The 17,516-nt window shown below is 46.8% G+C and overlaps 1 protein-coding gene across 1 annotated transcript in view; it reads right to left on the bottom strand.

The window, feature by feature from the left end:
* Positions 1 to 17,516, bottom strand: part of LOC144732885 (leucine-rich repeats and immunoglobulin-like domains protein 3) — a 115,919-nt gene that overhangs the window by 44,264 nt on the left and 54,139 nt on the right. Inside the window, exons 4-9 of the mRNA XM_078614547.1 lie at positions 16,883 to 17,020; positions 10,896 to 11,039; positions 9,894 to 10,037; positions 7,516 to 7,659; positions 3,521 to 3,664; positions 1,224 to 1,304 (exon numbers count right to left, since the gene is read on the bottom strand). Of these exons, the coding sequence (XP_078470673.1) occupies positions 1,224 to 1,304; positions 3,521 to 3,664; positions 7,516 to 7,659; positions 9,894 to 10,037; positions 10,896 to 11,039; positions 16,883 to 17,020 (795 nt within the window). The remainder of the gene's footprint in view (positions 1 to 1,223; positions 1,305 to 3,520; positions 3,665 to 7,515; positions 7,660 to 9,893; positions 10,038 to 10,895; positions 11,040 to 16,882; positions 17,021 to 17,516) is intronic.

Below are 17,516 nucleotides of genomic sequence, written 5' to 3'. Positions count from 1 at the left end.
CATGTGCACGTGTATGAGAGTTCCAGTGTACCTGGATCGATTTTGCACTTTCACTTGTGCTCCCTTCATTTAGCTATACACGTGGTTACCTGTGCATTCATATGTTAGTGCCTACAAGTATATTCCCGAAGAGTAATTTAATTGCTAGGCTATAACAATATAATCATCTTCATGTTTGTAACTCTTTATTACACTTCTCATCTGCTATCCACACTCGCCCCATGTCAACTTAATCCTGAACCTCAGATAATTTCACTGGCTAGAAATCTCAACTATTGGACAGGATCACTGTCATCATCATCATCGTCATCTTCTCGATCTTCCGTGGACTCTCTCCCGCCTCTAACCCGCCCCTTTCATCTCACTCTACCCACCCCCACGTGGCCTCAACATCAGCAAACAAAGCACTCTGTTGACCAACCCAGTCGGACAATGCTCAAAGGGAGATTGCCCCTTCTCCTCTCAATTGCTGCACGATTTTGAACTAATAGTCCACACTGCTGACTCGCTCCCACTGCATCTATGTGCGTACGTTGAACTTGTTTCACACCATATGTAGCCGACCGTGCTAATCGGAGGTCCCGCGGCTCAAAGACCTTTCTATTCTCACCCATCCCTTGGTTGACAATGTCACTTCATCAATCCCCACCCTCCCTCCACCACAACCTTAGAACTCATTGTCAATCGTCATTCTACTATCAGCACGTGCCGCCCCACCCAGCCTCACCCCTCCACATTCTTGTGTATGCAATTCCATTTAGATGCATTGTAAATCCAAATTGTATTCATATGATGCACGGGTTCCTTTAGTAACGGGTATAGCAACAGGCTTGACTTTGGGTTTTGTTATTAGTTGTTCAAAGAAACTTCACACTGCAACCCCATTGCACCTTGTGTTAGGCAGCAAGCATACATATGTAGAAAGCAGACGGCCTTCATGCATTATGAAAAACACATTGGCATTTCCTGAAGAAGTGCATTGTGGTCCACTTTTCTTGGGCCACCACAGCAACACTGCAGCAGCAATATTGTCGTGATAAACAACTGCAGGCCGGTTTCGTAGGACTCATCAATACAGTATAGTCACCAGTACTCATTTGTAACTACGCCATGCTGATGAGTCCTAAAGGAGGATGAAACCCAGTCCACGGTTTGCCCATCCCTGGCAACCACTGCCGCTGCTCTCAGTCGGTCACACGTGCTCACATTTGCGCGACACTCACAGTTTGCTCAAGGCGCTGAGACCCGTGAATGCTCCTTGCATGTCCTCCACAGTCCAGGAAATCTGGTTGCCTCCCAAGTCCCTGCGAGCAGTTGAACGGAGCGAACGGTGCCAAGAGTCAATCCCGATGAGCAGCGGCATCGTGTTGAGCCGAGTGCGTCGAACCCTTGGATAATCACTTAACCACATGAACACTTCGCACACAGACGAGGTCACATCCCTTCAAGTGCCCCCCGCTCAGGGAATTATTCAGTCTTGCTCAAGGAATATTTGCACCCCCCCCCCCCCCCCCACTTGACTCTGCTGTCGCGTTCGGTCACAAGTGCCCACGTCGTTCCCCCGCGCGTCGTCGGTGCCTTTTCGAAGGCGATTTCACGGTGGGCGTGAAGAAAAACGGAACGCCTCTTGCGTGCAGCACGAGAGCCAAAGGGGAAATCACGATTTGGAAAAAGCTGTCGGCCCAAACATATTTTGCGCTTTGCTGTAAAATATATTTATAGAAAATTTACCGAAACAGAAACTTGTGCTAATGTACTGGAGGCAGAGTGCGCGAAGGCAAAGCATTTTGAAAGCTCATTACTGTACTTACTTTCCCACAACTGTTGTTAATATATGAGCATTTTTTTACAGTAAAATGACACAGTAATTTTTATAGTTATAGAATCTATTTCGATAGATTATCTAATTAGTCTTGGCCAGTAGTAGCTAGTTCTCCCAAATACAACTGTCAGCAGTAGCAGAACACGCGTGCCAACAAGGACACTCAATTGATTTTGATAATGTTGAAGTTTTGTGCAAAACTAGCTACAACTGGCCAAGACTAATTAGAGAATCTACCGAAACTGAAAGAAATTAAAAATAACTTTGACCATTCGGATAGCTACCGCCTTTGTGCTGCGTGGAAGGGAACAATCAAATAACACATTATTTAACTGCATGCCTATAAAGGGCAGCGTACTTCAATAGGGATTACCGTTGGTAGCGCTATTTTAATAAACACAATAGACAGGAAGGACAAGTTCAAAGGCCTCGCATAATGCACATGCATAATGTACGTTGCCTCAGTAATCCCCTCCACCCACATTGTGCAAGAGCGCAGAAGGGTGGTCACCACATCTACGCCTCGATAAAAGGAACGAAACAGGTGGACTTCTCCACAAATCTGGCTGTCGCCTGATGAAGCTAGTTGTAATTTACTGGCGAAATGTCGTACTCAGATTCTAAATGGTGTGGCTTGGCTCTCCAACACACCGGTGTGCTGTACTAGTGACGAATTGGAATGTTCTGTTTAAGTGAAAACCCTTACTAGTTGGCTGTTTCAGGTGGTGGCGGGTTTTAACTACAGACACATTTATATATTTACGCGATCTAACCCAAAAAACCTCTATTATGCACAAAAAGCAGTTCAAAAGAAATGAGTTTTTAATCTAGATTTGAAAGTGCACAGCTCCAGTAGCTTCCTAATATCGGAAGGAAGAAGGTTCCGGACGGCCGCAGAAGCACATCTGTAAGTGCAGCACGACGCTGCGGTCGTCTTTGTTACTGCGAGGATCACCGGGGATCACATCTACTGGCATGCCTGAGCCGACGGTGGAAACTTCGCATTGACTTGGTCAGGTCGTCGACCTCTCCAAAGGACGACTACTGGTGCCACTGGTGCCTTATCATGACATGGTACTCATTACATTGAATGCGGAGGGTCAATGGGTTCAACCCGCGTCTCTGCAATCTGCCACTGGCACGGCCCCACACCCGGCTGGTATTTGGACCAGATTAATGCGTAGGCTTTATTATGATACTAAAAAGTCACCGCTGCGCAGACACCAAATGAACATATCGAGCTAATGAAGGCAATGCCGTGCAGTGAGAGGCCTGTTAAATTCAGAACCTTCTAGCTTCCCATTACCGCGTCTTGTTCGGGACGATTCGCCCGACGATTCGCCCCACACGCGCAGAGAGCTTCCACAGGGACGGAATTGAGCGGGTCGCCCTCTCGCTTGCCGGAGTAAGCTATCGTCGGAATGTGGCGCAAGACGTCGAAGATCGTGCGATACAACACAGCGGGACGGCCAGGCAAACACAGTGGAGCGTGATACAGCACAACCACGAAAACCGACACAGCAGTATCAGAACCTTCAGATTAACACTTAAACATTCCAACCTCAGAGCGATCCAAGCAAGGTACACCATAGCCCGTGCAATAAAATAAAATCCTTTAGTGCTTGTGCCTTGCCGTGTTGAACTCAACGCTGAATGTAACCCTGTTTGTGGCCGGCTGGGGTGCCGGTGGGCGCTCACAGGATACGGAGGGAAGACAGCCCGCGGAAGGCTCCCTCCACGATGTGGCTGATGGCGTTGTGAGCCAACGAGAGGCTCTGCAGGGAGCCCAGCTCGACGAACGCGGCCTCGTTGAGACGCGTCAGGCCGTTGTGAGAGAGGTCCCTGGAATGAAAATGGAGGCAGACGCATCTTCACCACCATGGCACCGTTTACAGCTCTCGGGGTTAGAGGATGATTTTCAAAATACATTTTAGGCTCGTCCATTTCTTGAGCTTAACACGTTTATTATGACGAGGCTGTTGGCTGTGATTGAAGGGGCAAAAAAAAAAAAATTTTCATTTTATGTTTTAGTAATTCAGATGAACTTACAGGTTTTTGTAATTCGTTGCACCGTTTTTGTATTTATCTGATTATAGCTTTTCTGTTTTGGTCCATCATTGTTTTGGTTCACAATTGTGTTTTGATTTATTTCTGAAATTAAATACAATTGTACTGCGCTGTTTCATGTATGTGTACCTCAGGTATCCTTTGCAAAAGAAGACTTTGAACAAGTTATAATTCAAGTTCATTGACTGATTGTACATGTGGTGATTAAAGGAGCAGCAGAAGCAGAGAAAAATGGAGCAGAAAATCTAGCACCAGACCAGTCTACACACAGAACACTTCATAAATACGCAGCGATTGCCACTAACAGAATTTAATGTTGCCAGGAAAGTCACATTTGAGTCGTTATATTCTCTTTCAGAAGTGCTGCCCTCTACCATTTGGACCAGGTGGTCACTTGAAGGGGACCCCAGAGGTAGCTCTGTGTAATCCACTTCCCTGAGGGATGCACCACTCTGCGAGAGACCCGCGCTGATGACGACACGACACAGCTCGTGACATCATGCCGAAAGCACAATGGAGATTAAACATGTGTGGGGGAAATGTAAAAATAATATAGATGCATAAGAAAATATGAATTTATTTTTAATTTTCAGAAGGATTCTGCTCAGGAAATTAGACAAATTCCTTTTTAAATGTTGCTGTTTGTGGGAGTCATTTCGGATGTCCAGGATAAAAAAAAATTGCAACGTTTCCTAAGAACGAATAGCTAAATATGAGCATGTGTCAGTCGGTGAGAAAATTAATTGCACCGCTCACTAAATATACATTTTTGGAGTTCCTTAATAGTCGCACGTTCAGCGACACATTTTATTCGTACAGAATCCACTGAGCTGAAACCATCAAAATCGCTACACACGTGAAAACCTGAATAACTCCCCGGTTGGAGCCCTGGATTTACACCCAGAATCCCAGCAGCGCTGGCTCAGTGATGACACAAGCACGAAGCTAAGTCGCCCTAACTCTCAAGATCAGGTGCTGAAAGAAATTATTCATAAATGTATATGGTCTCATATTTGTTTTAATTAGAACACTTATACGCATTGTTTATAAATAGAAACGTCACGCATGGTCAGCCGGGTAAAGCTCAGAGGCAGCAAACTGGCCTCTGAGCCTAATGCGAAACAGTCTGAAATCCTATGCCAACTCCCAATGCAGCAGCAGTAAACAAGGCTTCTGCCTTGAACTGTGGAATGGACACTATGCGAATGATTCTTTGCCACGCTTGCGGGCGTCCAAGGCTTTTTCAGAGATGAAAATGGCATTGGAGGCTGTTGTGATGAATATTTAAAAGACACGGACAAAATACTTGGGCCGAAAATGCTTTTCAAGTTTTCCACTTTGTATCCATCCTTGCACAAGCTACAATTATTATTCAGCATAGTTCATCGTGAGGTTTGCTCACAGCATGGGTTTGTTGAAAATTTACAGCAGGAACCTGGTTTGTTTCCACGGAAATGTCGCTCTATAATACACATAACAGAATGAACCTATTTAAAAATGCAATGATCAACATTCGCGTAAAATATTTATGTACGATTAATGCATCATTCTCAAACATGCTTGGAGAATGCCTCACGTGGGGACAATTTGCTACGTGTTCAGGGCATCGGCAGAATGGCACTTTCTGTTGCACTCCTTGCTGTAGCTGTGTTCACACACACCGAGTCAAACAAAAAAACGAGTCTTCCACAGCGAACTGATCTCATTACCATGTCCGTGAGCAGGTCCCACAAGGATAAAGTATAACGTTTCTCGAGCCATTTAACAACAGTCAATGTACACGCGCAGCGCTTATGAGCATAATAGCCATCGGCCCTTTAGAAAGAGCAATAACATAATTTGCTGTTTGAGTATAATATGTATATGAATTCATAATATAGGTTTTTGGGTCAGATCGCGTTATTTATAAATGTGTCGTAACCCTCCACCACCCGACACGGCCAAACAGTAAAAAATGTGTAACGTTTTCAAAGGACAAAATAATTCACTTCTTTAGCCCACCGGTGTGCTGAAGAGAGGATCAACAGCATTTTAAATTTGAGTACGACGTTTCGCTGATAATTACAATCAGCTTCATCGGGCAAGAATGGTGAAGCTCTCCTGTTGCTTCCGTTCTTAAATATAGCAGCCTCAGGGTGACGACACATTTATAAATAACGCGATCTGACCCAAAAACCTATATTATGAATAATATTTGTCGCGAAAGCCTACGTGTAAAATGTATATGCATGTTGAATTTCTTTCGCACCGTACGGAGCCAACCGTGCTAATCGGAGGTGTGGGGACGGAGAGCAAACTAAACACCAAAAGCATTTCCAAATAAATGAGTGTTTATGGTGTTATCGTGAGCACCGCAAGATATGGCGGGAGAATGTGGGTGTATCATTTAATGTTGGACAATAGGGGCCTTCCCAAATGGACCGCGCATCGTGACGTAGTGAAGGAGTACGGATCTCTACTGCGGTTATTTCCCCAGCAACAGGGATCCCTTGAGAAGAATTTACCCACGAAGGACAAGACGGTATGAGAATGCGAACGGCAGTCTGCAATGATGTAAATCCGCAAATGTTTGAAGTTTTGTTTTTTGTTCGGTTTTCTTGGCTCACAACGTTGAAACATAATAACTTCAGGTAACACCGAATCTAGTAATGGTGGATAATGGTTCAGATAACCCTTTGGTAAAATATAAAGGTGCAGCCCATTAATCACGTAAAAACTAAAAGCTATTTTTATTTCACCAGGCAAGGCCCACTTGCTCACTCCACTGCTGGCCGCGAGGGGCTTCCACTTAGGAGGAGCTTTAGAGAACACCTCTAAGAGGGTAATAGGCCTACTCTTCCACGCCAGCCAGATATCTTGGCAGAAGCGGGAGTACGTACACTTTGACCCCACCAAACGCGGCCTGCCGATCCACTAACCGTGGTGTACCCATTCATAATGGCCGGGTAGGCAGAGGTGGGGATTTCTGAAACTTGCCCAAAGTTTCAACGGCCTCGCCGGGTTAAACCGAATCAGAATCGGGACGTTCATTTACGCTGGCCGAATCCTATGACCTGCGAAGCGCTCTTTTTTCTGAGCTGCACGGGGGACCCTTGCGGATTGAAATCCCGGTGTGCTCACCCGTAGCGCCTCGGCAGTGCCTCCCACATTGTTAAAACGAGAATGATTCCGTGGCGTGAGGAGGAACCACAGACAAGGGGGGCGGGGGGGGGAAGGCAGCAGCTAAGGCAGTCAGGCGGCACCTCCGACTAGCACGGTTGGCTACGTACGGTGCGGAAGAAGTGCAACATCAGCAAAGGAAAAAAAAAGTTCCCCCGTATAGCCTTTACAGACTGTTGGGGCAAGTGCTGTTAGCGAGCACCTATGAAGGCCGACACGGCACACGAGGGGGTGGGTGGCAAACACCACGCCCGGCCGCCTTTGTCTCCCTAGTGGTGATGTTTACACACCGCCCAGGACTGGTTCAGACAATCGTCACCGGTGTTGGCCGTGAGCGGGAATCAAACTCGGGTCGCCGGGTTCGTAGCGCAACGCCTGAACCGTTGCACCACCGCTCCCCCTCAACTGCCCGGTAACCCGTGTACCCATGGGTGCGCATCAGTGGAGGGTGCCGTTGCTTTGCTCACAGCTCCCAGAGGTTTTCACAGAACTTCCACGCCTCCGAGTCCATGGCGATGATGGCGTTGCGGCTCACATGCAGGTGGCGGAGGGACTGCAGTCCGTACAGCCACCCCGTGCTCACCTCCCTGAGTTTGTTGTGCTGTAACTGACTGCAGGAGGCAGGGCACGGGAGCACAGCCGTCAAAACTTTCCACCACACGTCCGCCCCGTTTGCTTGTTACGGACAATTTTTTTTTTATGTTTGCATCTGGTCGGTGGCCATCAAATTAGCGGCAGACAAGATCCACATTGATAATTGGTTTTTTACCCTTCTATCTGGCAACAAAACTGACACCTTTTTTTACAAGGAGTCATGTTTGCATAGAACACAATACCAGCAGTCATAATGCAAACAAAAAACATAACTCTGATAATGTGCACTGTCCTTGAAGTTGATTGGTCCACACCCGAGACAGCTTTCCTTAGAGCCTAGTCTCACATGGGTTGGACCAGATGACGCCAAAAGGCACACAACTCAAAGACAATGCACCATCAGAGTATGAGAGCTCGGGGTAAGCATTTACACCATTGGAACCTCACTTGCCAGTAAAAAAAAAAAATCATATTTTTTACTGGCAAAATTGTGAAGATCCACATTCTTGTGAAGGGGGGCCACTCTTTCCGTCGTACAACTGCTGCTGACTTTCACAACAAAACGGGTACTCGTTGTATCAACCGCAGAGGAATGATGGGCTAAGTCAAGCTCTGACTGAGCCCACCATGGGATACGTACTTGCAATGAGCGCCCTAACTACGGTACCAGCTTAAATCCAATGATGTTATAGTATACTGTAACAGTATTATTATTATTATTCTCAATTGAAAAGAACAAGGGTAAGGAAAGTTTATATAAGGAGATGGTTGGCAATATGTTTTGATGACAGGATGTGCATATAAAAAAAACATGGTTAATCCAAATATTAATATAAATGAGTTCCATCTATTCCGTGCATAACTCAATCAGTCGGTGGTTCAACAAACCGCACCTCCGATTAGCACGGTTGGCTTAAAAAAGTATACAATATGCGTGTGGTCAGTGACCACCCTCTGCCATTAAGAATATGCACAGACCACTTTGATGACTAATTCCCTTTGGTCCAGAAGCCTTCAGTGGACATGGCACACAAGCAGCACTCCCAATATCCATCACACAAAAATCCCCGATTCATGTCGGAACACATCGTTCCTCTTCACTAAATGGCAAATTGGTGACGTTGCAGCCAAGACACTGCTGATGGAAATGCCTCCGCTGTAGGGAGCTCCAGACAGCAGCTCTGCAGTGGACTTTGGAATATTCTTCCGCGCTGGAGGCGGTAGTACCCACACTTCACCTCACCTGCTCGGTGAACAGAGCGGGCGGGGGGGGTAGATTTAATGAACGTGCCCGGCGTTTCAACTGCCGGTGGCCGGGAATCGACCTGGCGACCTCTGGATTCGCAAGCCCAGCGTGTTAACCAATGCACCCTTGGCAGGACCCTATCACTCTTAGTGCTTTATACAGCAGTTGCAGATATGATTTGTAGCGATAGTTCAATGTCATTGTGCCATTTTATTGAGGGGCTACTGTTTGTTATCTTGGCGAGGTCTGGGACTGTTTTGTTGTTGTCTTTGCTGCTTTGCCCAAGCTTGATAAATCAGACATTTTTATATTTGTTTATATATTTGGTGATTTGCTTACGATTGTCTGTATGTTGCACTCCTATCGTTTCTTTGCCATTGTAAAAGTTACTGAGCCGCCCCATACTGGACATCGGTGAAAGAAAAAAAGCTTCAAGTAGCTCACTGGATTCCTCCTGCAGGCTCGAGAAAGGTATTCCGATTTCTGAAAGTATGAAGACTATTTTTAACCATTTTTTTTAAGGTAAGGCCCACTGAGCTATTTCGCTCTTTTTTTATTTTCAAAAGCGACTTGACCACAAATAATAGCTCAACAAAGTGGCTTATCATCGTGCGGAAATGTATAGCAGTCAAATACTCTAAACGCGTGATTTCTAAATGTGGAGGGGAAAACCGGAGGACCCGGAGAAAATCCACACGACCACAGGGAGAACGTGCATCCTCCAGATATACAGGCGTAAGGGTCGGGATCGAACCCAGAAACTTCCATAGACCAGGCGAGGTCGTTAACATCTCACCACCTCGGCGCCCTCCTGCACTCTAAATAAAGATTCCGATTCTGACTGGTATTCCGGAAAGAAAAGAAAATCTCAATCTTGTCGGTGCTTGTGGCCGGCAATGGGAAAGGATTGTAAGATTTATTGGGGGGGGGAGGGGGTAGGGGTTCGTGAAGAGTCACACACGGAGGGGGGAGGGTGGTGGTGGGGAGCTGGCATGAGAGGCACACATTTTTTGTATCCTGTGAAGACCCCAGAAGGCGCCGTCCATGAGGGAGGAAATGCTGTTGCGCTGCAGCCGTAGGTACTCGAGCGACGCGAGCTCGGAGAAAGCCAAACCCTCCACCCTCTGCAGCCTGTTTCGGCTCAGGTCACTGTAAAAGAGAAAGAAGAAGGAGGAAAAAAGAACGCCACGTATACACGTGCAGAATAACACAGCCGTTTATCAGCACTCAGCCACGTTCAAATAGTGCCGTGCGCGCGCGCCTGCGTGTGTTGGACAGCGTTTTACAATACGGGCTTGATTGGCTGGAGGCCCCATCGCTGCGATGCGATTCGAAGGAGGGTCCATCACCGTGGAATATTGTTTTAAACTTTGAATGCATACAGAAAATAACTTTCCAAAAACGAGTCGAAGAATTTTGATACAGAATACAGAATGTCCATGAGCATGAAGGTTACAGTGCCTGCCTTCACAGCGGCCGTAACCAGATGCACCACTAAGACTCAAATGCAGTGGGACTCTTTCCTAGACTCTCTGTGCTCAGTCCTTTTGTTGGGAGTCCTGCAATGCTCTCAGAGCGAGCAGCACAATGGTCAATTTTCCCCGTTTATTTCTCAATGTTTCGCAGCTGTGTTTGTACAGGCAGTTTGGCGTCACCCCCGTGTTTTAACAAACGTGGGTCATATGTCATCACGTCCACGATCAAAAGATCACATGACCGCCCCATGCGCTCCGAAGGAATGGTACAGTTAAAGACACTCTTTGAGCGTGCATTTGGAGTTACCCGTAACAGGAAACGAGTGTGGATGCGATTGTTCAGCCACGCAAAAAAATCCGTTACGAGAGTAAAATTGAGCAAATAAAGTGTTCGGAGTATGTGTTTGTGTGCCTCAAAAAAAAAATCCCGTAAATCTTGAATTCGACAAAATCCCGGGGAAACTTCTGCAAAAACATTCGACTTGAAAGAGTGGAAAGGATTGTGCAATTGTTTTTGAAATCAAATACTCACAGGTGCTGGAGCGAAGGCAGCTGGAAGAGTTTAGTGGTCAGAACGGTGATCCGATTATTGCTTAGTTTTAGGATCTTAAGCGTGGCACCCAATGTGTCAAAACTTGCAGGCCTCAAGACCTTAATCCTGTTATTATTGAGATATCTGCAAACAAAAAAAGCAACTTTAAGTCTTACATAGCCAACGTCTCTCAAGTTAACAAAGTTGTGTTGTCCTACCTGTCACATCAACGTCAATTATATCTTTTTTGTGGTCGGATGGAAACCAATTAATTTCAATGGAACAGGTGAAAAGTAAATTGTGCAAAGTAAGGTGCTCAAAACAAGTAAAAATATACTTTGAAACAACGGCTATGGGTTTCCTTACAACACGTACGTCACAACCACCAGAAAAGTTAATTGTTTTCTACAGCCATTCGTGCAAGTATAAGTGAAAAATAACTTTCTTATTCAACAATAATCATCATCGCGATCATGGCCATCGTGGAGATGGAGCCATTAAATCCACTTGTGTGCAGGCATTAGGTGGGGTTTTATTTTTACACATCACGAACGACAGTAACTCGACACATACCAAAGGCCATTGTAGAAAATAGTAACCGTTACAATGAACTCAAATAATGAGTTATTTTACAAACTGAAATGCTAGTCAGAGCCCAGAATTAGAGCAATCTTAAATACTACATTATTCGTAACAAATAATTATATTATCTCTTCTAGATTTGAAGCTTTCGTGACTGCAAGGATTCATATTCTTAGGTTTTTTCGGTAAAGTCACGTAGGTAAAACATCAAAATTAAAAAAATTAAATAAAAATCACGACGTTTCGGAGGCAACACAAGTCTCCGTCATCAGGTGGGACCGTCACAGCCGGATTAGCTGCATCACGTGACTTTACCGAAAAAACCTAAGAATATAATTATATTATCACAAGCCTAAACACTCCCAAATTAATTGTTGTTCGAGCTTTATATTACTCTTTAAAATAACTGAAAAAGGATGTAACGTTGGTGCAGAATTTTCCAATAATCTACTTAAATCGCTTCAAGGCAACATTGTAAACACTGACGAGGTGCAAACAAAAAGCGTATTTCTCTTGGATAAGTCGTACAGCGGGTATACATTGCTTACGTTTCAGACGAAATCAATAAAATGAAACTACAACAAATTAATTGTTTCGTCACACGCTGTGGTGGGACCCAAATCTGGGGCGGATGATCAAAACACCGAGAACTCAACGAGCAGAGTGATGAAAGTGTTTAAACACAGCAACAGCCATACATCCAGTGTGCCAAACAGCGGCCTGCAGCTACCGATCAAATGGCCAGCGGATTACTTTGGTTATTAAAGAAAGAAAAAAAAGTATCAAGTTTTCATTAAAGAAAGCCTGGAGAGCTTCTTTCCGTGGAAGTTCCTTCAATAACACCCGAGGCCACACAGCGGCACAATTACCGCTTTGTTTTTCGTCAAAACAGTCCAGGCTCTCAGTTTACGGTCCACAGAGGGGCCCCCCATGTGAACTCAGGTATGGCTCACCCACCACAATCGGCAACCTGTCAAGAAGCCCGTCTCTGCTGCTGCTGCTGCCACGGAAGAGAGAGCTGGAGTGGGCTTTAATTTACAGTCTATGGCCTGTTCGTTTCAACCCGGCATGATACGGGCTTCAAGAGGCGGTCGTGGAAGAGAAGGCAGGAGGGTGGGTGGGGGATATGGCGGGGGTGGGTGTAGTGAAATTGCAAAGCTGCATTGGATTTTTTTTTCTTTCAAAATTTCTCTTCGGCTCAGAAGAACGGGCTCGTTCAAAAGAGGGCGGCACCACTGGGAAATGGGGGGGACGGGGCACGGGGGGGGGGGGAGCTTGTGACCCAATAATTACTTCGCAGATGCTGTTTTGGTCACAGCCGAGTCTCTACCCCGACTTTCCATTGAACTTGAAGTCGCAAAAAGACTTCTCCCCAGAGGGGCCAAACGGCTCGGACAGTGGTGCAAAGCCTCACGCTCGCTGGATATTGCACAGCGTCAAATTCCTCCGGTGTGCGCAAGTCGGGATGGCTCTCTGGACCGCAGACGGTCGGGAGAGGAATGCGTACATATTTGCATGGTCTACAGTTCATAGTGTCATTTTGGATTCGGACTCATCCATCCGATAGACGATGGAAAAAGCCGCAACCGTAGTTATGCCAACACGATAGGCTATTTCTAATGAAAATATGCAAGTGTGCATTGTAATATTCATGGTAAATAATTGCCCGAGATATTTTGTAGCAAACCGTTACATTTCGTTTTTACCTTACGTCATAGAACGAGTCCTTAAAAGAAACCACGCAATTATGTCAAGTGAATACAGATGTCTTTGAAATGTACAACGAGCAATAACTTACAATTGCCAATGACGAAGCGGCGTATGAAGGACTATTGCATAAGTGAATGTTGCAGATAATTGCAAGAAAATCGATCGTGATTAATTGGCACGAATAAACTGGCTAACTGGAAACGCTCCAATCACCCGCGTAACGTATGGCAACCTGGTTTATTGCATTTCTGCCTTTGCTTCACATGCAGACAAAGCACATTCATTAAATGCGCACTGCATTTGCAGTGATTTGGATTTTTTTTAAAGTTTCATGACTTACATGATTTTTCGCAAAAATTCGAAGGCTGAATTGGTTATTACAGCTCCAAGATTTGGAATTATCTGCCCCGTGGCAAGAGTGCGATGTCTTTTCGACGTTCAGGGAGATTTTAAATTAGAGGCACTGATTCATGCAATATATGAGTTGCTCTGAGTGACCCATCAAAACCAAAGTTCACTGTCCAATCAGCAGACTGGTTTTGTAGATAAAAAGGATAACTAAACTTAAGAGATGTGTGCATGTGTGAGATCATTAATATATACAGAGATGTCGTGTTATCGTTCGGGCACTGCGCCCTTCAACCCAGCACCTTGAGTTTGATTCCCACTGACGGCCGATAACAGTAACGGATATCTGAACAGATTAATTATGGGCCTCCGCCGGGTCGACTCAGCCTTAAATGAACACCTCATACATTGTGGAAATAACGCTGGGGAGACAAAAGTGGCCAGGTATGGTTCTGGCCACACCACCACTCAATGCACCATGCTTGCCTTTATCGATGAGTACTAACAGAACTTGTCCCATCAGCCTAATAAGGCTATATGGGGTATCTTTGTCTTAGATCTTTTATTGGCCAAGAATTGCCCATGCAGTCGTTTTTGGCGCCAATAAGGTTCCCTATCAGAAGAGGAAATTTAAATCCTGAAACGCTATAAAAAATTAAATGGACAAATTATGACTTTTTAAAATGGAATTGATGTAAAATTACCCACCCCTGTAAAAAACACCACAGCGCTTATCGCATGCCCCCAAACTTGCGGGTATATATTATACCAAATTATTACGGCTCACGTAATGTTGTGAATATCTGAGGACAGAATTGAATCCGGGACCCATTCGCGAGTTGTAACCACGACATCTCAGTCACTCGCATAGGAGTGCAGTGGACACAATCATGAACTTAATGGTCAACACCATTAAAATCGGCGTATATGACTGGTGCAATACACATGCACAACTATGAGGAGAATCCACTTGAACAAAATATTATAAGAGACGGACGTAATGTATGTGTGTACGGTACGTTGAACTTCTTTCGCACCGTACGTAACCAACTGCGCTAATGGGATGGCCGTAGAGGTCACCGCCAGCCATGGTCTATCCACTGCAGGGTAAAGGCTGCCTCCATGCCATGCCAATCTCTCGCGGGCCTGCGATGTGACAATCCGTCCTGTGGCTGAACTGATCTCTCGTCATTCCCTCCCTGCGGTGATCACCCTCTGTGGTGATCACTCTGTGGTGATCACCCTCTCACTCTGTGGTGATCACCCTCTCACTCTGTGGTGATCACTTTGTGGTGATCACCCTCTCACTCTGTGGTGATCACCCTCTCACTCTGTGGTGATCACTCTGTGGTGATCACCCTCTCACTCTGCGGTGATCACCCTCACACTCTGTGGTGATCACTCTGTGGTGATCACCCTCACACTCTGTGGTGATCACTCTGTGGTGATCACCCTCTCACTCTGTGGTGATCACCCTCTCACTCTGTGGTGATCACTTTGTGGTGATCACCCTCTCACTCTGTGGTGATCACCCTCTCACTCTGCGGTGATCACCCTCTCACTCTGTGGTGATCACTCTGTGGTGATCACCCTCTCACTCTGCGGTGATCACCCTCACACTCTGTGGTGATCACTCTGTGGTGATCACCCTCACACTCTGTGGTGATCACTCTGTGGTGATCACCCTCTCACTCTGCGGTGATCACCCTCACACTCTGTGGTGATCACTCTGTGGTGATCACCCTCACCCTCTGTGGTGATCACTCTGTGGTGATCACCCTCTCACTCTGTGGTGAAAACCCTCATAGATCGCCCTCGCACTATGTCCATTTCATGCCACTTCACCACCGTCTCTCATTCATGTTATTTCTTTTCAGCCCCCGATCCACGTTCACCGTGTTCATCTCGCAGTGCAACGCCTCTTCCCGTCCCCGCGTGCGTACTTCTCAGCTTTAACCCGACCCTCAATGTCAGCTGTCATTGTTCTCGATCCGCAGCAGGCGATGTGCATTCACTGAAAATTTTCATTTTTAACAAGCGTTTGCCGCTTTCCATCATCGAATATAGTTCTCCAAAAGCACCCCATCATGCTCTTGATTCACCATCACCATCCCAATCCATGACCAAGCTGCAGCGTGCACAAAATCCCCTGCCACGTGACGTGACGGGCACTTACAAGATCCGATCATGCCTGCCCAGTGCTCGCCGAGCTGCATTGGCTTCCGGTTTGCCGAACGAACACGTTGTACGGTCGCACTCATTACACACAAAGTGGTTGCCACAAGTGAACCACGATACCTCGCTGATCTCGTCAAGGAGTATAAAGCACCACGCGAACTCCGGTCATCCTCGCAGCAGCAGCGGCTTTGGCTCGACATCGAACAAAGGCGGTCACCGCGTCGCGCGCTTTCAGGTGCGCTTCTGTGGCCGTCTGGAACGCTCTTCCTTCCGATATTCGGAAGCCACTGCAGCTACGCACTTTTGAATCCAGATTTAAAACTCGTTTCTTTACAACTGCTTTTTGTGTTTAGATGTGTTGTCCTTCGCCCCCACACCTCTGATTATCACGGTTGGCTGCATACGGTGCAAAAGAAGTTCAGCATGCATAACTACACACGCACACCCACTCGCCCGCCCGCCCACCCGTTCACCACGCTGCAGAGCACAACGCTTTTCTTTTTGCTTCTTCCTCTCCCACAGCTCCACTTTGTAACTCCCTCTCCCACCGCCACTGTTCCCACGTTCCTACAAAACCTTGCTCAAATCGAGAATCACAGAAACTAGGTTGCGACAAGTTGTTTAAGTCGAAGAGGCGAAGGGAAAGTGGGCTCGTTACAGCCACTACGTTTTTTGCGCACTCTTACAATGTCCAGCAGACACCCATGGGAGGGCAAAAATACGAATCACACGCCACTCGTATATAAACGGAACAACATGCCAATATAACAAAAAAACATAAGAAAGTACCAATACTTAAAACAGAACATGCCAATGTCATGTTATCTGCATTGGGGAAATATAAAAAGAAGAAAACCCAGCATATTAAACATGACATTGCTATGCATGACAAGCTCCGGGGGGGGGGGGGGGGGAGTTGGGGGGGGGGGAGTTTGGGGGGGTGGGAGTTTGGGGTGAGTTGGGGGGGGGGAACAATGAAAGACTAAATCTCCCCCCCCCCCCGCCCACCCGATTGTCGTGAACGTGCCAAAATGCCATGTTATCCATGGCAGGCACAAAGCGTACCCACATAGTTGAATATAACGAGGCAATGTGTTCCACTAACTCAAGCCGTGGGGCTCCGGCTCTGGCAGAGGGATACGGGGGGTGGGGGGGGAGAATCAGCTTACAGCTTGGCGAGACGGAGGCCGATGGGAAAGGAGGAGCCGGCGATGTCCGCGATGCGATTGAAGCTCAGGTCCAGCGTCTCCAGAGAGCGGAAGCCTTCGAGGCGCTCCGCGCGGATCCGTGCGATCCGATTGTGCTGTCTTGGGGTCGGGTCAGAGGGGACGGTGCTCGGGTTACACACAGACAAACCTTTGTAATGCAGTGGAAGTAGTCACTTAAGTACTTTGATGGTGGCCTAACACACACACACAAAGACAAAGATCCCCCGTATAGCCTTAACGGACTGTTGGGGTAAGTGCTGGTCGAGAGCACCGATGAAGGCCGGCACGGCACGCATGAGTGATGGTGGGCAGCACCACGCCCGGCCACCTTTGTCTCCCCAGTGGGAATGTTGACACACCATACCAGGTACTCATTTGAGGCCGAGTCGACCTCGGAGAGGGCCAGGACCGGTTGAGATATTCGTGATCGATGTTGGCCATGAGCGGGAATCGATCTCGGGTTGCCGGGTTTGAAGCGCAGCGTGCTAACTGCTGCGCCACCGCTCCCCACATGCACAGGCATGCACGCACACGCACATACGCACACAGGGCAGTTGAGTGCAGTGTGTCCTGCTGGACGTTTAAAAATCTAACT

Source organism: Lampetra planeri, chromosome 44, assembly GCF_965212315.1.
Source record: "Lampetra planeri chromosome 44, kcLamPlan1.2.h2, whole genome shotgun sequence".
Taxonomy (NCBI): domain Eukaryota; kingdom Metazoa; phylum Chordata; class Hyperoartia; order Petromyzontiformes; family Petromyzontidae; genus Lampetra; species Lampetra planeri.
The sequence above is the reverse complement of the archived record's forward strand: the minus strand, read 5'-3'. Positions and strand labels throughout refer to the sequence as shown.